Source organism: Lucilia sericata, unplaced genomic scaffold, assembly GCF_015586225.1.
Source record: "Lucilia sericata isolate MDLA Ls3-8-SP2 unplaced genomic scaffold, ASM1558622v1 Contig000608F_arrow, whole genome shotgun sequence".
Taxonomy (NCBI): domain Eukaryota; kingdom Metazoa; phylum Arthropoda; class Insecta; order Diptera; family Calliphoridae; genus Lucilia; species Lucilia sericata.
The window spans coordinates 208,743-233,399 of record NW_023994615.1 but is presented as its reverse complement, the minus strand read 5'-3'; the positions used below and the strand labels follow the sequence as shown (position 1 = coordinate 233,399).

Below are 24,657 nucleotides of genomic sequence, written 5' to 3'. Positions count from 1 at the left end.
ATAGTCTAGTCTATAGTCTAGTCTATAGTCTAGGTCTATAGTCTAGTCTATAGTCTAGTCTATAGTCTAGTCTATAGTCTAGTCTATAGTCTAGTCTATAGTCTAGTCTAGTCTATAGGTCTAGTCTATAGTTAGTCTATAGTTAGTCTATAGTCTAGTCTATAGTCTAGTCTATAGTCTAGTCTATAGTCTAGTCTATAGTCTAGTCTATAGTCTAGTCTATAGTCTAGTCTATAGTCTAGTCTATAGTCTAGTCTATAGTCTAGTCTATAGTCTAGTCTATAGTCTAGTCTATAGTCTAGTCTATAGTCTAGTCTATAGTCTAGTCTATAGTCTAGTCTATAGTCTAGTCTATAGTCTAGTCTATAGTCTAGTCTATAGTCTAGTCTATAGTCTAGTCTATAGTCTAGTCTATAGTCTAGTCTATAGTCTAGTCTATAGTCTAGTCTATAGTCTAGTCTATAGTCTAGTCTATAGTCTAGTCTATAGTAGTCTATAGTCTAGTCTAGTCTATAGTCTAGTCTATAGTCTATAGTCTAGTCTATAGTCTAGTCTATAGTCTTGTCTATAGTCTAGTCTATAGTCTAGTCTATAGTCTAGTCTATAGTCTATAGTCTAGTCTATAGTCTAGTCTATAGTCTAGTCTATAGTCTAGTCTATAGTCTAGTCTATAGTCTAGTCTAGTCTATCTATAGTCTAGTCTATAGTCTAGTCTATAGTCTAGTCTATAGTCTAGTCTATAGTCTAGTCTATAGTCTAGTCTAGTCTATAGTCGAGTCTAATTTAAACATTTCGATTATGTGTTTCTCTGGCAACCCTGTCTTGTTACATGTTCAGTGGTATGAGTGAACACATGCAAATGTTAATAGATTTTTGTTTTCATTGAAATTTTAATTTCAACAAACGACTTTAATCTGAAATTGAAAACGAATTTGAATTGTAAATAAACAAAAAAATTAGTAGAAAAGCAGAGGCATGAAGAATTTAATTTGTAATCTTGAGATTACAACAACTAATCCCAAAAGAGATGATGATGATGACGACGACTGTCTCTGTTGAAAGGTGTTAAGAAGTAATGTTTAATTTATTTAATTAAATAGAAAATAACACTGCTTATATCCACTAAACTGGAGTTCAGTGAACTTTGAAGCAAAAAAATTTGGAAAAAAAGTCAAGGTTAATAAATTGATAAATTGTCAAATATTTGCATAAATTTATATGTATTTTAGAAATTTCCCATAGTGCAAAGTCTGTGTGCTTTTAAAAGAAGCGTTTTTGATTATAAATTTAGATTTTTTAATTTCTTTTAAAATGTAAATCCAAGTGATTCTATTTTATACTTGGGTAAAGATTTATTGCAAATTTATTCAAAATTATATTTGATTTTGTTTTGTCAAAATATTTATATTACTTTAGATTACATCAAAAGGTGTCTACAATGCTCAGTATAATAATTCAAACAATAAGGAACGATTATATGTGTATGATCAGTAAGAAAGTATAATCGCTCATGCTCACTAGATATCGGAAGAGAGCGACAAGTAATCTAAAAAATCTGTATTCTCGCTAGCACAACGATTTTGTAAACATAAGTAAGTACTTATTTAACTCTTTCTTTGTAAGCGAGGTTGGAAGGTACTCAATTTTAATGACATCGTCGTGTTATAATAAGTTAAAATGCCATTAGTAGCACTTATTTAACTCCTTCTTTGTAAGCGAGGTTGGTAGGTACTCAACTTTAATAACATCGTCGTGTTATAATAAGTTAAAGTGCCATTAGTCAAATGGTAAGTACTTATTTAACTCCCTCTTTGTAAGCGAGCTTGGTAGTTATTCGCCCGTAATGACATCGTCGTGTTATAATAATGAGTTAAGATGCCATGACTAATAAGGTATTTACGTTTTGTCTAAGTATTTTACTACCAGTATTATAAAACATTATTGATTTTAAATGTTATTTATTACAATTTTCTATTCTTTTATACTTTACTTGAGAATGTATTTTAGTATAAACGTTTATTCTGCAACAACTATAATAGAAAAACTATCTTTTTAAATATTCTATATATTTTCCCTGTGTTCATCCCTTTCTCTGTCTTTAAGTGTTCATAATGTAATTAGTTCAGTATATATTTTTTGCAGTTTAGTTGAGTTGATTGCGTTTTAAAAATTCAACAAATTAGATCGATTTTTGACGTTTATATTTTGTCGATTGTAAGTACCTTTCTTCTGTTGTATTTAAATGTCGCATTTAAATATATTTTCCTTCTTCGTTTTGTTGTTGTTGTGTAAGTCAATTAAATTCCATATTGTAATTTAGACACATAATGCAAAATTCTAATTAGAAAATTAAATAAAATATAATTTATAAGGGTAAATACATATGAATACGAAATAATGGGAATAAGATAATAGTTTATTTAAGTTAATTTGCAATACTATAGTAAAGACTATAGACTATACTATAGACTAGACTATAGACTAGACTATAGACTAGACCATAGACTAGACTATAGACTAGACTATAGACTAGACTATAGACTAGACTATAGACTAGACTATAGACTAGACAATAGACTAGACAATAGACTATAGACTAGACTATACACTAGGCTATAGACTAGACTATAGACTAGACAATAGACTAGACAATAGACTATAGACTAGACTATAGACTAGACTATAGAATAGACTATAGAATAGACTATAGAATAGACTATAGACTAGACTATAGACTAGACTATAGAGTAGACTATAGACTAGACTATACACTAGACTATAGACTAGACTATAGACTAGACTATAGACTAGACTATAGACTAGACTATAGACTAGACTATAGACTAGACTATAGACTAAACTATAGACTAGACTATAGACTAGACTATAGACTAGACTATAGACTAGACTATAGACTAGACTATAGACTAGACTATAGACTAGACTATAGACTAGACTATAGACTATAGACTAGACTATAAACTGGACTATAGACTAGACTATGGACTACACTTTACTATAGCATTGCAAATTAACTTCAATAAACAAGTCTATAGTCTTGTCTATAGTCTTGTCTATAGTCTTGTCTATAGTCTTGTCTATAGTCTTGTCTATAGTCTTGACTATAGTCTTGTCTATAGTCTTGTCTATAGTCTAGTCTATAGTCTAGTCTATAGTATAGTCTAGTCTATAGTCTAGTCTATAGTCTAGTCTATAGTCTAGTCTATAGTCTAGTCTATAGTCTAGTCTATAGTCTAGTCTATAGTCTAGTCTATAGTCTAGTCTATAGTCTAGTCTATAGTCTAGTCTATAGTCTAGTCTATAGTCTAGTCTATAGTCTAGTCTATAGTCTAGTCTATAGTCTAGTCTATAGTCTAGTCTATAGTCTAGTCTATAGTCTAGTCTATAGTCTAGTCTATAGTCTAGTCTATAGTCTAGTCTATAGTCTAGTCTATAGTCTAGTCTATAGTCTAGTCTATAGTCTAGTCTATAGTCTAGTCTATAGTCTAGTCTATAGTCTAGTCTATAGTCTAGTCTATAGTCTAGTCTATAGTCTAGTCTATAGTGTAGTCTAGTCTAGTCTATAGTCTAGTCTATAGTCTAGTCTATAGTCTAGTCTATAGTCTAGTCTATAGTCTAGTCTATAGTCTAGTCTATAGTCTAGTCTATAGTCTAGTCTATAGTCTAGTCTATAGTCTAGTCTATAGTCTAGTCTATAGTCTAGTCTATAGTCTAGTCTATAGTCTAGTCTATAGTCCAGTCTATAGTCTAGTCTATAGTCTAGTCTATAGTCTAGTCTATAGTCTAATCTATAGTCTATAGTCTAGTCTATAGTCTATAGTCTAGTCTATAGTCTAGTCTATAGTCTATAGTCTAGTCTATAGTCTAGTCTATAGTCTAGTCTATAGTCTAGTCTATAGTCTAGTCTATAGTCTAGTCTATAGTCTAGTCTATAGTCTATAGTCTAGTCTATAGTCTAGTCTATAGTCTAGTCTATAGTCTAGTCTATAGTCTAGTCTATAGTCTAGTCTATAGTCTAGTCTATAGTCTAGTATAGTCTAGTCTATAGTCTAGTCTATAGTCTAGTCTATAGTCTAGTCTATAGTCTAGTCTATAGTCTAGTCTATAGTCTAGTCTATAGTCTAGTCTATAGTCTAGTCTATAGTCTAGTCTATAGTCTAGTCTATAGTCTAGTCTATAGTCTAGTCTATAGTCTAGTCTATAGTCTAGTCTATAGTCTAGTCTATAGTCTAGTCTATAGTCTAGTCTATAGTCTAGTCTATAGTCTATTCTATAGTCTGGTCTATAGTCTTGTCCATAGTCTAGTCTATAGTCCAGTCTGTGGTCCGGTTTAGAAATCAGATTATAGTTCAATCTTCATTATTAAACTTCACTTTCTATAATTTTCCATGAATATAATCTTTATACAAGAAAATTCTGTAACATTTTGCATAATTTTGTCCTTAATCGTAATTTATTTTGTAGTAATTATTACAAATGATTGTGCCATTTAGAATTTGAAATTATTAACCTTCATTAAAAATCTTGGCAACATTATTTATGGAACTCGTTCCATAAGACAAGGTGTGTCTTGAAGAAATCTATTGCGTTGTGCAACGTTCTAAAAACACATAGATACAGATAAACACACACAAATGTACAACTGAGAATTCCATTAGAACAAAATCTATATTGGAAATAAATAAATATTGGTGCAGTCAGCAACATTGTACTGCAATATTGTTATTGGAGGTGGTGATGTTGTTGCTTTGGCTGATGGTGCTATTTGTTTGTTATCACTTTGAAACAATAAATGAATGTACCTGAATTTATGCAATCAGTACAAGGTATTATGGCAGTAAACAGATACAGATACTTAGATATACAAATACTGCAAAACTTTAGAAAAAATAACAATTGCATTTAATTTGTTATATGAGGCTTTTACTAACTGTAATTTAGTTTTAATGATGTTTTAAATGAGTGTTTGAATGATGTTTTCTTAATGAGCTCAACGTATGAACGTGGTTGAGCTAAAATTACAATTTGTTACTTCAACTTAAATACAAAAAAAAAAAAACAATCCGTTAGTCTTATCTAATTTCTTGATTGCATAGCAAAGTTAGGCTTCATGGAGTACTTGGGTTATGGAAAAGTAAATGTATAAAGTAATTTTTTAACGAAATTCCTATTTTTTATTTGTAATTATAGCAAATTTACGTAAACTTTCTTAGCTGATGTCTAGCTTTAACAATATGTTCATCTTACACAAAATGTATGAATTTTAAAGACTACTTTAAATAAACTTTTATTTAATGCACTTTAAAGGAAAATAAAAGAGAGAAAATAATATAATGTGAACTATGGTTAAAACTACTTATAGGCTATATGAAGATTATAGACTGGATTTTAGTCCAAACTATAGATTATTATGAAATAATATAGACTAGACTTGTTATTCAGACTATGTACTAGACTACCGATTAGACTATAATCCAGACTATAGAATTGACTATAGTCGAGCCTATAAACTAGACAATAGACTTGATTTTAGTCCAGACTATAGAATAGACTACAGTCCACACTATAGACTAGGCTATAGTCCAGACTATAAACTAGACTATAGACTAAACTACAGTCAAAGCTAGACTAAACTATAGTCCAGACTATTGACTATACTATAGTCCAGAATATTGCCTAGGCTATAGTCCAGACTATTGACTAGACTATAGTCCAGACTATTGACCAGACTATAGTCCAGACTATTGACTAGACTATAGCCCAGACTATATTCCAAACTATAGATTAGGCTATAGTCCAGATTTTAGACTAGACTATAGTCCAAACTATAGATTAGGCTATAGTCCAGATTATAGAATAGACTATAGTCCAGACTATAGACTATGTTAAAGACCTGACTATAGTTCAGACTACAAACTAGACTATAGGCCAAATTGTAATAGACTTGACTATAGTCAAGAAACTAGACAATAGTCCAAACTATAGACTAGACTATAGTCCAGACTATAAGCTAGACTATAGTCCAGATTGTAGACTAAGGTATAACCCAGACTATATACTAAACTATAGTCTAGACTATAAACTAGACTATAGTCCAGACTATAGACTAGGCTATACTTAGTCCAGACTATAGACTGTACTATAGTTCACACTATATAATAGACTATAGTCGAGACTATTAACTAGACTATAGTCCAGACTATTGACTAGACTATAGTCCAGACTACTGACTAGAATATAGCCAAGAGTATAGTGCAGAGTATAGACTAGACAATAGTCCAAACTATGGACTAGATAATAGGCCAGACTAGACTATAGACTAGACTATAGTCCAGACTGGAGTATAGTTCAGACTAATGACTAGTCTATAGTCCATACTATTGACTAGACTATAGCCCAGACTATAGCCCAGACTATAGACTAGACTATAGTCCAGACTATAGACTGGACTATAGTCCGCACTATAGATTGGACTAGACTATAGTCCAGACTATAGACTATGTTGCAGACTTGACTACAGTTCAGACTACAAACTAGACAAACAAGCCATAGCCTAGACTATTTTCTAAACTATAGACTAGACCAGACTTTTGACTATAGTTCAGACTACAAACTATAGACTAGACTATAGCTTAGACTATAGTCGAGACTATAGGCTACATTATAGTCCAAACTATAGACTAGCCTATAGTCCAGACTATAGACTATATTGCAGACTTAACTATAGTTCAGACTATAGACTAGACTATAGTCCAGATTATAAATTAATATCCAGATTATAAACTAATTATTTTAAATGAGTAATGTGTAATTATTCTAAAATGAATAACTGTTTTAGGTACTAAAATCTTAAAGTCATAGAATCTGTATAATTCCCATTAGGTTAATACAATTTGTCCCTTTTAACCGATAGAATGTTCTAATACACATACATACTTATAAACTATTAGATGTAAACATCTAAAACATATTAATAACCTCTTCATCATCACTACATTAAATCCTAATTTGTCACGATGAATAAATGTTTAAAGCAGTCACGAGCAAAACTGAAATTCTAATGCACGCGTGCATAGGCCAAGAAATTCTGCTGACGCTTTGTTGACACACCTACACTATAAGCTTGTGTGTATTAGTGTGTCTGTGTTTTACTAAAATGACCACTTGTTTGTTGCTTTGTTACGATCTCAGAGATCAAAATCAAATGAGTTGCTGTTCAGCTTTTGTAGAAGCAAGATCACGTTGCGGATTTTTTTATGCTTATGATTTTTTCTCTTTTATTACACCTAGCAAAATGTTTGATATAAATTGGGAAAATGATTTCTTTTTTATAGAAAACATGGACGGTGAGGCACAATGCGTCGTATGTTATAAAATTATATGTAGAAAAGCTTTATTTTTTTTGAAAAGGCATTATGAAACTTGCCATGGACCCTTAAATGACCTTAGGGGACATGACAGAAAAGTAAAGTTGTTGCAATTAAAAGGTTAACCGATCAACACATTGGTGACTTATTGCGTATTAAGGAATATAAAGGAAACATTGATTTGGATAGATTAGTTGAACTTTAAATTAAGTTCAGTTAATATCTCGGTAATATCCCTTAAAAGTTCGAAATCGAATAGAAAGTCGTGATTTTCTTAATGATATTTCAGTAGTTTTATTTAATACTACTTTTTAAAAATACTACTACTTTTCTTAAATGAAAAACTCTTTCCCTTTATTCCATTTTTGTTTAAAATGCCCAAAAGTTCATGAGTTTTTCTCGTCGTAAAAAGTATTTGCAATAGAAAACAAATTTCAAAACTTTTCTCAGTGTACCACCATTTTGTTATAACGTGCAGTCATCTCTCTGCTGCTTAACGCACACAAATATACACATGGTGGTATGTGTTTGCCCATGACTGGTTTAAAGTTTAAATATTTCATCATATGTCAAAGAGTATATATTTAGCACATTAACACACATACTTATGGGGTTCGTTTTATAACATGATTCAAGAAAAAAAATAGTTCAATACCCAACAGTTTGGGGTAAATTTCAAAATTCAACCCATTTGTGATAAAGAGAGAAGTTTATGGTTCCCTTTTACTACAAATGATTAATTTACTCTGTAATGGATTATGTTGTTAAAGTGAAAGTAAAGACTGCTTTCCGCCTAGATTACCTAGAGCGTATAAAGTAATATATTGGCTTCAAAAAAGTTAACAAAGTTATTAGACCAAATACATCTTAATAGGCATACTGTTACACCTAGTAAAACTGTTGGGTTCTTGTTGTTATTCAATGTAAGCATAACGTACGACCTGTAGCTGGAGCATGATCGAGAAAAAATCAACTTTTTTTTATTGCCTGTCATGTTCAGGTTAAATTATATTATGACCTAGTACTCGTGTACAAAAGCTATGCCAACGAACACAAACTGACACTCACAAGGATATTTATTTTTTATTTTTTTACTGAATACATTTTAACCTGTTGCATGTAAATCAAGCACGTTTATTTTTATTATTACGTTTTCTTGCATGTATACTATAGATATTTCTCACCACAGTGGTAGTAAGTAGTATGAGACTGTTGCTCTGAATATATAATAGGAAGGAAAGACAAAGCATCACCTATTTACACTAGCTAAAAGATTGTCACCACTTAACAGGAAAGAAAATTTTGATATTCAGATTTCAGTTGATTATTGGAATCAATAGTTATGTTGAAAACATGTAAGTTATGTGGTGTCAAATTTTCACCATTACACTATCGGGAATATTCTTATGAGAATTTATTAACATGAGGAAATGTGTGGGTTTTGCTAGAAGATTACTATATCGGGAAAAATATATTAAAGTGAAGTATAACAAGTAAGAAATTATAGTCAGGCGTGGCCGACCATATACTACCCTACACCTGTTACAAAAATAAAATATAATTTAGTTTTCATAATAAAGCATTTAAGTTGAATTGTACCTTGCCTCAGATATACTAAAGCCATTTATTGTTGAATAAAATTGTGGACATTTAAGTCAAATTTTGAAGAGGGCTTTGTATAGGGACTATGGTCAAATGAGATCCTATAAGGGTCATCAAGGTTAGTATAGAACTTTGTTTTCCAGCTTTTTGTCGAGATACGAGTATATTAAACATAATTATGAACTTAAAACCCCTATTAGTCGGATTTAGTTGTATGGGAACTAGGTGAAATAATGGACCGATGTTAACCATTTTCAATAGGCTTCATCTCCGGTATCATAGAAGATTATGTGCCAAATTTCATTGAATTATCTTCAAAATTGCGACCTGTAGTTTGCTTACAAGGTTTACATGGACGGACGGACAGACAGACAGACAGACAGACAGACAGACAGACAGACAGACAGACAGACAGACAGACAGACAGACAGACGGACAGACAGACAGACAGACAGACAGACGGACGGACGGACGGACGGACATAGCTACAACGAATCAAAAAAGAAAATGATTCTAAGCCGATTGGTATATTTTAAGGTATAGGACCAATATACTAAAGTGGTGTAGGTTATAAAAAAGAGCAGAAAGGAAAAAGAAAAGAAAATTATGAATTTTAAAATATTGAATTCAAAACATGATAAGGAAAGAGAAAAAAGTTACACAACATGTCCGTCTGTACGTGTTTGAATAACCAGCTGCATTTTAGTCTTTGTACAGCACTTTAAATTCGTTTTATATTTACCTCAATTGTCACACACACAATTTTCATATTATTTCCTTCAAATTCTCTTGTGTTTTTCCAACATACCAAGGATATTTGTTTGTGGTAAAAAAAAAAAAACGAAAAAATTTTTTTACATTATTTGTTTTTTTTTTATATAACTTGAGGTTTTCAAAGGAATTTTTCTATTCTTTCTTATGCTTTTCCTCCGTTTGCTCTAATTTATTCATATCAATTTTATGTTACTTGTTTGTTCATATTTTATTTTTATTGCGTCTTAAGTTTAAGAATTCTTAGGTTTAAAAAAAGGGAGTCAGTCGATTTTCTTTACATTATTGAACTTTTGCATATAATTGTGATATTTTTTCTTCAGAACCTAAAGGGGTTTGGTGTTTAAAGTTTCATGAATGTAAATAAACGGAAAAAACACTTATGCTATCAAAACGAACGTTTTTGTTATCACACAAACTAGATTAAAGTTTTTCCCAAAATAAAATACTTCGTATAACTCAAGTATTTACTTGAGTGCCTACACAGAGAGAAAACTTGATAAACTAAATTTGACTTTATTTTTCTCAACTTTAGCTTAAAACGTACTAAAAACTTTTAAGTACAAATTGATTAAATTTTCTAATTTTTTTAAATCAAGTACGAATCGTGCTCAAAACAAGCCCATTTCGGTATTAAATCAATATTTCTCAATCTTAAATCAATCTTATTTTAACCTCATAACAAATATGCATTTAAGCTTAAGTTAAACCACTAATTCTCTAGATAAGTACATTGTAAGATCACTTTGTACAAAAAGGGCTTAAATCAGGTTTTTGGTACCTAATGGATCCGTACTTGAATCAAGTACTTTGTACTGTATTTAAAGAAAACTTCTGAAACCGATCTGGATAGATTTCAATGCGCACTACTCAGTTCATTTTGTGCATGTAGTCTCTAGAATAGTCGATAGATTAAGCTATGGACTAGTTGATCGCCAAATCAATGGAGTAGCCGATATACTAGTCAGTAGAACAGTTAATGTTCTCGTCGACAGGTTACTTAACAGACTAGTCATCACACCAGTATATAAACTATTTGACATACTAGTCAATAGACTAGATGTTGGACTACTCAGTAGACTAATCGATTAATTAGTCAATAGACTAAAAGTCCGTAAACAAGTCAATAGTGTAAACTAAACCAGTCAATAGACTAGCTTAAACACTAGTTAAGAAACTAGTACGTAGAATAGTCTTTAGACAAGTTTATTTTATTGACTAGTCAATACACTAATCTATAGACTAGGCAATAGACTAGTTCATAGACTAGTCAATAGACCACTCGGTAAGCTAGTCAATAGACTAATCTATGTAGACTAGGCAATAGACTAGTCCATAGATTAGTCAATAGACCACTCGGTAAGCTAGTCAATAGACTAATCTATGTACTAGTCATTGGATTAATCAATAGACTAGTCAAAGGCCTAATATATAGGCTTACTAACTAACTTAAACACTAGTTAAGTGACTAGTACTTATATTAGTCTATAGACAAGTTAATCTGTTATTCCATTGACTCTATAGACTAACAATAGACTAGCCCATAGACTAGTCAATAGACCAGTCTACAGACTAGTACATAGACCAGTCCACATACTAGTCAATACACCAATCGATGGCTTGGATGGCTTATTGTATTAATCAATAGACCAGTGAAAGGCCTAACAGATAGGCTTACCAACGGACTGGCCCATAGAATAGTCAATGGACCAGACGAAAGGCTAGTGAATAGACCAATCAATGTACTTGTCATTGACTTAATCGATAGATTAGTCAAAGGCCTAATATATAGGCTTACCAACAGACTAGCCCATAGACTAGTCAAAAGACTAATCGATGTGATAGTCATTAGATACATATACTTGTCAACGGACTAGCACATAGATTAGTCAATAGACAATGCTAGTCCATAGTATACCAGGCTAGTCAATAGAATAGTCCATAGACCAGCTCATAGACTATTCAACAGACCAGTCGATAGGGTAGTCAATATACTAAATAGACCAGTCCACATACTAGTCAATAGACCAATCGATGGCTAAGATGGCTTATTGTATTAATCAATAGACCAGTGAAAGGCCTAACAGATAGGCTTACCAACGGACTGGCCCATAGAATAGTCAATAGACCTGACGAAAGGCTAGTGAATAGACCAATCAATGTACTTGTCATTGACTTAATCGATAGATTAGTCAAAAGCCTAATAGATAGGCTTACCAACGGACTAGACCATAGACTAGTCAAAAGATTAATCGATGTAATAGTCATTAGATACATTGACTTGTCAACGGACTAGCCCATAGATTAGTCAATAGACAATTCTAGTCCATAGACTAGCCCAACTCATGGGCAAGTCAATAGAATAGTCCATAGACCAGCTCATAGACTATTGAACAGACCAGTCGATAGATTAGTCATTAGATTAACCAATAGACTATTCAATGGAGCTACAGATAAACTTTTAAATGGACAAGTCTAGTCAATAGAGTAGTTCATTGACTATTCAATGGACTACTTTATAGACCAGTCAATATACTTGTCCATTGATCACTCCATAGACTAGTCAATGAACTAGTCCATAACAAAGCCATTATACTATATATAGTCTAGTCTAGTCCCTAGACAGACTATTCATTAGCCCTTTTAATAGACTAGTCTTTGACCTTGTCAATATACTGGTCGATAGTCTTAAATTTCAAAATTTCATTATCGTTATTATTCATATCCTGATATTCGCTCTCAAAAATGCGTAATTCTTCTAAAAACTCCTTTCTAAGCGTTGAAAAAATTTACTGCATTTTTTTTCTGATACAATTTCTTCTTTTTTTATTTATTTAGCATAAATCCTTTACTCTTGGTTTCCTCTAACAAGGTTTCTCTATTGTATTTTTCGCTACATGGAATCGTGACAATGCGTAGATTTTCCACACAGAAATAAATGGAAGACAATAGAATTAAACAGAAATTGCTAAAACAGAATGTCGAAACGTGATTTATTTCTTAATAAAACATCTGTCAACGTCATTATGATGTCTATCAGAAGCATAGATACATTTGTAAATAATCGTTTTTTTTTTTTTCTTCTTTAGTAAGTCTAGGATTTGGGTGTTATGCTTTTTATACTGTTACATTGACTGGAAGTTTACGAGAGACATAATGGTACTTTATTTTCTTTGAGAATTTTATTAAATTCTTGGAAAACTTTCACATGTCTGAGGAAAGAAAGACATTTCTTTGAAAAACAAATTAATGTGGTAAAATATAAGAAACATCAAGTGAAATTCGTTTATCTACCCTCTTTTGAGAATTTAAATATCTTGCCTATTTATTTACTTTAATAATTTGATGAAGAGTCTTGTGCAAATGGATTAGGTTGACATGAAGAAGTTAGATTGATAAATTTTTTGATCGGAGAAATGCATATGTGGCTCCATTAGTTATCTAAGACCATTTGCGTTTAAAGAGTTCGAAATAACATTAATTACTTTCTGTATTTATGATTTCATATAATATTTATCAGTAGAAACTTGTTTATCCATATATACGAATGAGTGATATTAATTTAAATAATAATTATCATACGTCATGGTTCATTGGAACAAAAAAACCGGCCAACTTACATATTTTTAACCCATAGACTAGGCATGGAAAATTCGGTATTTTTGGACTTTTTTCAGTACTTTTTCATATTGGAAAACACCGCTGCACCTCAAGTCTAGTCTATAGTCTAGTCTATAGTCTAGTCTATAGTCTAGTCTATAGTCTAGTCTATAGTCTAGTCTATAGTCTAGTCTATAGTCTAGTCTATAGTCTAGTCTATAGTCTAGTCTATAGTCTAGTCTATAGTCTAGTCAATAGTCTAGTCTATAGTCTAGTCTATAGTCTAGTCTATAGTCTAGTCTATAGTCTAGTCTATAGTCTAGTCTATAGTCTAGTCTATAGTCTAGTCTATAGTCTAGTCTATAATCTAGTCTATAGTCTAGTCTACAGTCTAGTCTACAGTCTAGTCTATAGTCTAGTCTATAGTCTAGTCTATAGTCTAGTCTATAGTCTAGTCTATAGTCTAGTCTATAGTCTAGTATATAGTCTAGTCTATAGTCTAGTCTATAGTCTAGTCTATAGTCTAGTCTATAGTCTAGTCTATAGTCTAGTCTATAGTCTAGTCTATAGTCTAGTCTATAGTCTAGTCTATAGTCTAGTCTATAGTCTAGTCTAGTCTAGTCTATAGTCTAGTCTATAGTCTAGTCTATAGTCTAGTCTATAGTCTAGTCTATAGTCTAGTCTATAGTCTAGTCTATAGTCTAGTCTATAGTCTAGTCTATAGTCTAGTCTATAGTCTAGTCTATAGTCTAGTCTATAGTCTAGTCTATAGTCTAGTCTATAGTCTAGTCTATAGTCTAGTCTATAGTCTAGTCTAGTCTATAGTCTAGTCTATAGTCTAGTCTATAGTCTAGTCTATAGTCTAGTCTATAGTCTAGTCTATAGTCTAGTCTATAGTCTAGTCTATAGTCTAGTCTATAGTCTAGTCTATAGTCTAGTCTATAGTCTAGTCTATAGTCTAGTCTATAGTCTAGTCTATAGTCTAGTCTATAGTCTAGTCTATAGTCTAGTCTAGTCTAGTCTATAGTCTAGTCTATAGTCTAGTCTATAGTCTAGTCTATAGTCTAGTCTATAGTCTAGTCTATAGTCTAGTCTATAGTCTAGTCTATAGTCTAGTCTATAGTCTAGTCTATAGTCTAGTCTATAGTCTAGTCTATAGTCTAGTCTATAGTCTAGTCTATAGTCTAGTCTATAGTCTAGTCTATAGTATAGTCTAGTCTATAGTCTAGTCTATAGTCTAGTCTATAGTCTAGTCTATAGTCTAGTCTATAGTCTAGTCTATAGTCTAGTCTATAGTCTAGTCTATAGTCTAGTCTATAGTCTAGTCTATAGTCTAGTCTATAGTCTAGTCTATAGTCTAGTCTATAGTCTAGTCTATAGTCTAGTCTATAGTCTAGTCTATAGTCTAGTCTATAGTCTAGTCTATAGTCTAGTCTATAGTCTAGTCTATAGTCTAGTCTATAGTCTAGTCTATAGTCTAGTCTATAGTCTAGTCTATAGTCTAGTCTATAGTCTAGTCTATAGTCTAGTCTATAGTCTAGTCTATAGCCTAGTCTATAGTCTAGTCTATAGTCTAGTCTATAGTCTAATCTATAGTCTAGTCTATAGTCTAGTCTATAGTCTAGTCTATAGTCTAGTCTATAGTCTAGTCTATAGTCTAGTCTATAGTCTAGTCTATAGTCTAGTCTATAGTCTAGTCTATAGTCTAGTCTATAGTCTGGTCTATAGTCTAGTCTATAGTCTGTCTATATTCTAGTCTATAGTCTGGTCTATAGTCTAGTCTAGTCTAGTCTATAGTCTAGTCTATAGTCTAGTCTATAGTCTAGTCTATAGTCTAGTCTATAGTCTAGTCTATAGTCTAGTCTATAGTCTAGTCTATAGTCTAGTCTATAGTCTAATCTATAGTCTAGTCTATAGTCTAGTCTATAGTCTAGTCTATAGTCTAGTCTATAGTCTAGTCTATAGTCTAGTCTATAGTCTAGTCTATAGTCTAGTCTATAGTCTAGTCTATAGTCTAGTCTATAGTCTAGTCTATAGTCTAGTCTATAGTCTAGTCTATAGTCTAGTCTATAGTCTAGTCTATAGTCTAGTCTATAGTCTAGTCTATAGTCTAGTCTATAGTCTAGTCTATAGTCTAGTCTATAGTCTAGTCTATAGTCTAGTCTATAGTCTAGTCTATAGTCTAGTCTATAGTCTAGTCTATAGTCTAGTCTATAGTCTAGTCTATAGTCTAGTCTATAGTCTAGTCTATAGTCTAGTCTATAGTCTAGTCTATAGTCTAGTCTATAGTCTAGTCTATAGTCTAGTCTATAGTCTAGTCTATAGTCTATAGTCTAGTAGTCTAGTCCAGGGGTCGGCAAACTTTTGAGTCGGAAGAGCCAAAATTTACAGTTTACAAAACATGGGTTTTAAAAGAGCCACAAAATTTTTGTTTATTAAAACATTACAAATACGTTATGAATTCACTTCAAAAACATATTTTTGTTTAATTATCTGCAAGACAATTCTGCAAGGAATCTTTCTTATAGATTTTTGACTAAAAATACTTTTTGAATTTTTGAGGGTCATTCAAATGCGTTTTTAACACTTGTTATATAAAGATATAAAAGTTTATTAGAGTGGGGCGATAGTGATATCATTTAAAGGAATCTGCCATAACACAGTATAAAGTGTCATAGTTATGAATATTAATTAGGCAGCAATCGAGATAAAATTTTGCATAAGTTTTTTGATATGATGTATTGCGGACATCGAAACATAATTGACCAATACCAATATAAGGCCCCTTTAAGAAAATTACTCTAACGATCATAATTGACTTAACAGTAGCAGTATAGCGACGAAATTCGACATAAACAAGTTGTATAAGAACAAAAAATCTATCTTCTTAATTTTATTTTAACACTCATAACTGGCTTAATAATAGCAGTATTATGACGAAATTTAACACAAACAGGAATAAAAATCACTTTACCAAATTTGGTGATGATCGGCTCATAATTGATCATATCCCATACTAGATCCCCATTAGAAAATGACCCTATCGCTCTTAGATTGCACTTTCGAAAATGAAGTTATGAAATACAACAGCCTAAAATACAAGTATAGTGATGAAATTCAATTCAAGTTTTATAGGATCGAAAATCTCATTACCAAATTTTGTAAGGATGGGTCCATAATACTTTCTGATCCCTTATTTATTTATAGCCAAAAATTTTATGTCAAAAATATATCAATCTTTCATAGATCACTGTCATTAAAACATGGAAAAATTAAAAAAAATAAAAAAAATTAAAAATTTTATATTTTTTGGCACCTTTTTATAGAAAGCGTGCAAAAAATATAAAATTCTTTAAAAAAGATTAAAATCTTCAAATAGACCAAGTTTTTAGTATTAAACTGTATACAAACTCTCCACATTATTAATTAATTACTATATCTTAAATTTCCAAAAAATATGTTTTAATTCGAAAAACACGAAAATTTCGGAATGTATGATCATGTTTTACATCTTATTTAATGGCACTTCATAGGAGCGCTGATATGATACCCCATTTGATTTTAATTAACACTTTAAAGAATCCAACATTTTCTTACAATATTAACTTGTACATGGAACAAATTCAATGGGAGTGATAGGTTTGTATGGCTTTAGAAAGTTTGGATCATAACTTGTTGTTTAAAGTTTCAAAAATGACTCTAAATTTTCATTTGTTAGTTGACTTTTTACCTAACTCTTCCAACTTGCTTTTAAACTTTGCGTTTCTAGAGATCTAATACAAATTCCAAATGGCTCAATGAGGATTTACTCTCAAATGTGTGTTGTAAGGGCAAATAGAAGGAAATGAGCTAATAACTAATTGTGTTGTTTTCTTTCTTTTTCACTCAAAAAGTATATGTTTTTGTTTCGCTCATGTACAGAACGATTAAGTTAAGTTAAAAAGTTGTGTATATTATAGAAACGTTTGCGAATTGTTTTGTTAGTTTTAATACACTGCTCGTTAATCGATTCGGAAAGATTTTAAAATATATAAATATTTCTTTTACAAAATAAATAAAATATGTGTATGAAACTAAAGAGCCATAGCTCCACATCCAAAGAGCCGCATTTGGCTCGCGAGCCGTAGTTTGCCGACCCCTGGTCTAGTCTATAGTCTAGTCTATCGTCTAGTCTATAGTCTAGTCTATAGTCTAGTCTATAGTCTAGTCTATAGTCTAGTCTATAGTCTAGTCTATAGTCTAGTCTATAGTCTAGTCTATAGTCTAGTCTATAGTCTAGTCTATAGTCTAGTCTATAGTCTAGTCTATAGTCTAGTCTATAGTCTAGTCTAGTCTATAGTCTAGTCTATAGTCTAGTCTATAGTCTAGTCTATAGTCTAGCTTATAGTCTAGTCTATAGTCTATATATTTTTTTTTTTAGCCAAAACTATTATGCGGATCTCCACTAATGTGTCGCATTCTTCGATGTTCTTTCTCCTTTAATGATTAAATACACGTGTACAGCAATATAAATATATGTTTACATATGTCAAAGATCAAAATGAATGTTGAAATATATTTACATGTATGTTTATTATATATTTATGTCCATTTAATTAATAACATCTACAGGACAGAAACAGCAAGTATGATTAGAACATATACATATGTATGTATGTGTGTATTACTCTATTTTGAGTGGGTTTTTTAGATAAATTGCTTTATTTTCTTAAATTCTTTCTTTTTTTTTTCTTCTAAATGAAGACTAGCAAATGTCAAGCGATAAATGTAAAAATATCCATAGACTTACAATGTCTACGGATGTCAATGATAAATCATTTAAGCATAAAGATTAAATATGTATATGTTAACCTTTAGAAGGAATCTTAACAAGGTAATAATGTTTAATAAATGAAAACATAAATAAGAAATTAACTTTGTATTTTGGCAGGTTAATAATAAGATGCTAAAATATTTACATGTGTAGAACATACAAAGTCAGCTAAATAAATTCAACAGATTGTTTCTGGTATAAAAGACTTTGTAACTTTATAAAACGTTAAAAATAAGTTAGATAAAATACAATTATTTTAATCATTTTGTATTCTACAATTTTTTATGGTAATGTTAATTTTTTCAATTTATCCATAAGATGAGCGTGAATATTTTGGCTTAATGCTTATTGTTATTCTTTAAATTCAGTTAAATATAAAGGGATATCTAACCACACTGCGTATGAGTGTTATTATCGCAATTGAAAATACTTATACGCACATGATGAAAAAATACGGTTTCTCACATAAAACAAATCATACTTACTTTTAGGTGATATAATTGCATTTAATTAAATTAAAACATACCTGCAAAGAAAATAAAGAAGAAACAAATTATTAAAATTTCAGATATATTAATGTTAGCATAGTAAATTTTTAACAAAAAAGTATAAAGTATGCCGCAATTTTGGTTAATATGTTTTACATAAATTGGTTGTTATGGTTGGTTATGTTTCTTACTCTATTAATTATCTTTCTAAATGCGACACGCACTATATACAGTCCACCCACTATAGACTAGACTATAGACTAAACACTAGACTATAGGCTAGACTATAGACTAGGCTATAGACTAGGCTATAGATCAGACTATAGACTATATTATAGACGATACTATAGACTACACTATAGACTAGACTATAGACTAGACTATAGACTAGACTGTAGACTAGACTATAGACTAGACAATAGACTAGACTATAGACTAGACTATAGACTAGACTATAGACTAGACTATAGACTAGACTATAGTCTAGACTATAGAGTAGACCATAGACTAGAATATAGACTATACTATAGACTAGAGTATAGACTAGACTATAGACTAGACTATAGACTAGACTATAGACTAGACTATAGTCTAGACTATAGACTAGACCATAGACTAGAATATAGACTATACTATAGACTAGAGTATAGACTAGACTATAGACTAGACTATAGACTAGAGTATAGACTAGACTATAGACTAGACTATAGACTAGACTATAGACTAGACTATAGACTAGACTATAGACTAGACTATAGACTAGACTATAGACTAGACTATAGTCTAGACTATAGACTAGACTATAGACTAGACTATAGACTAGACTATAGACTAGACTATAGACTAGACTATAGACTAGACTATAGACTAGACTATAGACTAGACTATAGACTAGACTATAGACTAGACTATAGACTAGACTATAGACTAGACTATAGACTAGACTATAGACTAGACTATAGACTAGACTACAGACTAGACTATAGACTAGACTATAGACTAGACTATATACTAGACTATAGACTAGACTATAGACTAGACTATAGACTAGACTATAGACTAGACTATAGACTAGACTATAGACTAGACTATAGACTAGACTATAGACTAGACTATAGACTAGACTATAGACTAGACTATAGACTAGACTATAGACTAGACTATAGACTAGACAATGGACTAGACTATAGACCAGACTATAGACTAGACTATAGACCAGACTATAGACTAGACTATAGACTAGACTGTAGACTAGACTATAGACTAGACTATAGACTAGACTATAGACTAGACTATAGACTAGACTATAGACTAGACTATATTCTAGACTATAGACTAGACTATAGACTAGAATATAGACTAGACTATAGACTAGACTATAGACTAGACTATAGACTAGACTATAGACTAGACTATAGACTAGACTATAGACTAGACTATAGACTAGACTATAGACTAGACTATAGACTAGACTATAGACTAGACTATAGACTAGACTATAGACTAGACTATAAGACCTAGACTATAGACTAGACTGATAACTAGACTATAGACTAGACTATAGACTAGACTATAGACTAGACTATAGACATAGACTATAGACTAGACTATAGACTAGACTATAGACTAGACTATAGACTAGACTATAGACTAAGAAATAGACTAGACTATAGACTAGACTAGACTAGACCTAGACTAGAATAATAGACTAGACTATAGACCTAGACTATAGACTAGACTATAGACTAGACTATAGACTAGACTATAGACTAGACTATAGACTAGACTATAGACTAGACTATAGACTAGAACTATAGACTAGACTATAGACTAGACTATAGACTAGACTATGCTATACTATAGACTAGACTATAAGACTGACTATAACTAGACTAATAGACTGACTATAGACTAGACTATAGACTAAACTATAGACTAGACTATAGACTGACTTAGACTAGACTTATAGACTAACTATAACTAATATAGCTTGACTATAGACTAACTATAGACTTGACTATAACTAGAACTAGACTGACTAGACTAGACTATAGACTAGACTATAGACTAGACTATAGACTAGACTATAGACTAGACTATAGACTAGACTATAGACTAGACTATAGACTAGACTATGACTAGACTATAGACTTGACTATAGACTAGACTATAGACTAGACTATAGACTAGACTATAGACTAGACTATAGACTAGACTATAGACTAGACTATAGACTAGACTATAGACTAGACTATAGACTAGACTATAGACTAGACTATAGACTAGACTATAGACTAGACTATAGACTAGACTATAGACTAGACTATAGACTAGACTATAGACTAGACTATAGACTAGACTATAGACTAGACTATAGACTAGACTATAGACTAGACTATAGACTAGACTATAGACCTAGACTATAGACTAGACTATAGACTAGACTATAGACTAGACTATAGACTAGACTAGACTAGACTATAGACTGACTATAGACTAGACGATAGACTAGACTATAGACTAGACTATAGACTAGACTATAGACTAGACTATAGACTAGACTATAGACTGACTATAGACTATAGACTAGACTATAGGACTAGACTATAGGACTAGACTATAGACTAGACTATAGGACTAGACTATCGACTAGACTATAGACTAGGACTATAGACTAGACTATAGACAGACTATAGACTAGCCATAATGACTAGACTATAGACTAGACTATAGACTAGACTATAGACTACTTACTAGGACTAGGACTATTAGACTAGACTATAGACTAGACTATAGACTAGGACTATTAGACTAGGACTATTAGACTAGACTATAGACAGATAAGATAGACTATAGACTAGACTATAGACTAGACTATAGACTCGACTATAGGACTCTAGGACTATAGACTAGACTATAGACTAGACTATAGACTAGACTCTAGATGACTATATACTAGACTATAGACTAGACTATAGACTAGACTAGTAGACTAGGCCTATAGACTAGAATATTAGACTAGACTATAGACTAGACTATAGAACTAGGACTATAGACTAGACATAGACTAGACTATAGGACTAGACTATTAGACTAGGACTATAGGACTAGACTATAGACTTAGACTATAAGACTAGCCTATAGACTAGACTATAGACTAGACTATAGACTAGACTATAGACTAGACTCTAGACTAGACTAGACTATAGACTAGACTATAGACTAGACTATAGACTAGACTATAGACTAGACTATAGACTAGACTATAGACTAGACTATAGACTAGACTATAGACTAGACTGACTAGACTTAGACTATAGACTAGACTATAGACTAGACTATAGAGTAGACTATAAATAACACAATAGACTAGACTACACTACACTATAGATTAGCATAGACTATTATTAGACAAACTAAATTCAATGAAAAAAAAACTCACCTTTGCATTATTCGATTCTAAATTATTTTCCAATTTCATATGAACGTTTAACAAGATTACTTTTGTTGCAAAAAAAAATAAAATTTACAAAACGAAATCAAAAAGAATTAACTTTTAAAAAACATGCAAAACAAACACTTTAAAATTGCTAATTACTTTTCTCCAATAGAAAAACTTGTTGAAATTTTCAAAATTTGTTTAGTTTAATTACACACCAAATAAAACAGGTTAATTAGTATTTAATCAAATTTTACAAATTTTGTTTTAAAAACATTAACATCTGCTGGTCATGTGTAGTAAAGATATGTAGTTAACTATGAACACTTATGTAGTTCACTGTATATTTTTTTCTCTTTACAAAAGCAAACATATGTTTTATCAAAAAAAAAAAAAATATATAAATAAACAAATTGTTAAATTTTTAACTGCAGTTTTTTTTCTAAATTTTCAAATGATTATTTAGTTTTGCGAAAAAATATATATCAAGGCCATTAAAAAAATGAAGTTTTTTTTATTAAATATTTAGCTTTTTATGGTAAAAAAACAAACTGTATTTATTTAAATATTAACATTTAAATATTATTAAATGATGCTGGTGGTATTTATTTGTTTAATAAAAGAATTTGGTTTAAAATAAAACTAAACAACAAACACAAAAATCTATGATGACTCAATATTGAAAATGTATATTTTAATGAGTTGAAATACTTTCTCGTTTAACTTTTTTTTTACTAGAAATTTTAATTTGATAAAAAACACTAAATTTGTTGAAGAGTAAAGTTTAATATTTTTATTTAATTTGATTCTAGAAAAAACTTTGTTCTTTTTACAAAATTTTACAAACGTTTCGTATTGTGTTTTGTTATAGAATTTTTTGCTCACACAAAAGTTTAGTTGGTTTAACCAAAATGTTAATTGAAGAAGCAACAATATATAGAGAGAGAACCAGCAGGAAAAACCACCGTTAAGAAAAAAATAATATTTCAGATATTTTTATTTGGTCGAAAAGAGAGTGTTTTTTCTATATGTTTGTATTGTTTGCTATCCCGTTATAAGTGAAAAAGACACTGTTATACGCGGTCACATTCGTTGAACGACTGGTGTAAAAGGTGATCAAAATTGCACGAGTCTAAACATTAATTGAGTGCAATGCATACCATGATGGCATGGCATGCCAGTCAGTCAGCATACGTACAACACAATTACCTCCTCATCTGGCCTACCCCTCTGCTCCCCTGGCACCACTGCCGTTCAACGTGGCTTAGTGGGCTCCTCCAAGTAGACAAGCAACCCCCTCTAGTCTATAACTCAGGCAGTCATTCCATTTTCTATCGGCAGGGAGCAAAAGTTGTCTAAAATAACCCCTCCGCCATCACCACCACCACCAGCAATGTGGCTACAACTTGTAGCTTTTTTTCTTACTTTGTTTTTCTATCTATTTCATCGATATTTGTTTGCAAAATACAGCAGCAACAACAACAACTACCTTCACATTTTGTCAAAATACAATACCACTTAATGTGTGTTTGTTGTTATTTTACAAAGCTTTATCTCACTCAATTACAATTTTAAAAGTTGTTTAAGTTTTCTGCAAAACAAAAGCTTTTTGTATGAATGAGTATTTTTGTCTGCCCCAAACTCACTCAAACTTTTAGCTTTTTCTTCTGTTATAAGAATTTATCTTTGCTTTTAACTCAAATTCTAAAAGAGATTTACAGAATTGGAGAAAAAGAGAGCAAAAGTGCTTTGATTTTTTTCTAAATTTCTTATTTCAGTTTGTTTTGTTTTATATTTTGTTTTTGCTCATCATCATATAATATATATTTTTTTTCATTTAACTTTTATTTTTTTCTTCTACATTTCTAAATTCACAATAACAACAAACTTTAATTTTGCACTCTAATATTTTTGCTGTTATTGTTTATTCTTTAGTACTTTTATCATTATTTTCCTTACTATATTTTAGACAGTATGTAAAAGTATATATTATTATTGCAAAATTAACAGATAGTAGAACATTTCCGGACTAGAGTAGAATAGACTAGACTAGTCTATAGTCTAGTTTATAGTCTAGTCTATAGTCTAGTCTATAGTCTAGTCTATAATCTAGTCTAGTCTATAGTCTAGTCTATAGTCTTGTCTATAGTCTAGTCTAATAGTCTAGTCTATAAGTCTAGTCTATAGTCTAGTCTATAGTCTAGTCTATAGTCTTGTCTATAGTCTAGTCTATGTCTAGTCTATAGTCTAGTCTAGTCTAGTCTATAGTCTAGTCCCCCTAGGTCTATAGTCTAGTCTATAGTCTATCTATAGTCTAGTCTATAGTCTAGTCTATAGTCTAGTCTATCTATAGTCTATCGTCTAGTCTATAGTCTAGTCTATAGTCTAGTCTATAGTCTAGTCTATAGTGTCTATCTAGTCTATAGTCTAGTCTATAGTCTAGTCTATAGTCTAGTCTATAGTCTAGTCTATAGTCTAGTCTATAGTCTAGTCTATAGTCTAGTCTATAGTCTAGTCTATAGTCTAGTCTAGTCTAGTCTATAGTCTAGTCTATAG

General features: G+C 31.1%; 1 protein-coding gene across 2 annotated transcripts in view; it reads right to left on the bottom strand.

Annotated features, from left to right (window-relative positions):
* Window positions 1-24,657, bottom strand: part of LOC119606623 (GATA zinc finger domain-containing protein 14-like) — a 156,457-nt gene that overhangs the window by 26,304 nt on the left and 105,496 nt on the right. The window contains exon 2 of one of the 2 annotated variants that reach the window (XM_037960192.1): window positions 18,484-18,700. The exons of the other annotated variant lie outside the window; for it this stretch is intronic. Within the exon in view, the coding sequence (XP_037816120.1) occupies window positions 18,662-18,700 (39 nt within the window). The 3' untranslated portion in view covers window positions 18,484-18,661. Of the gene's footprint in view, window positions 1-18,483; window positions 18,701-24,657 lie in introns of those variants that run through there. 2 annotated transcript variants of the gene reach the window in all.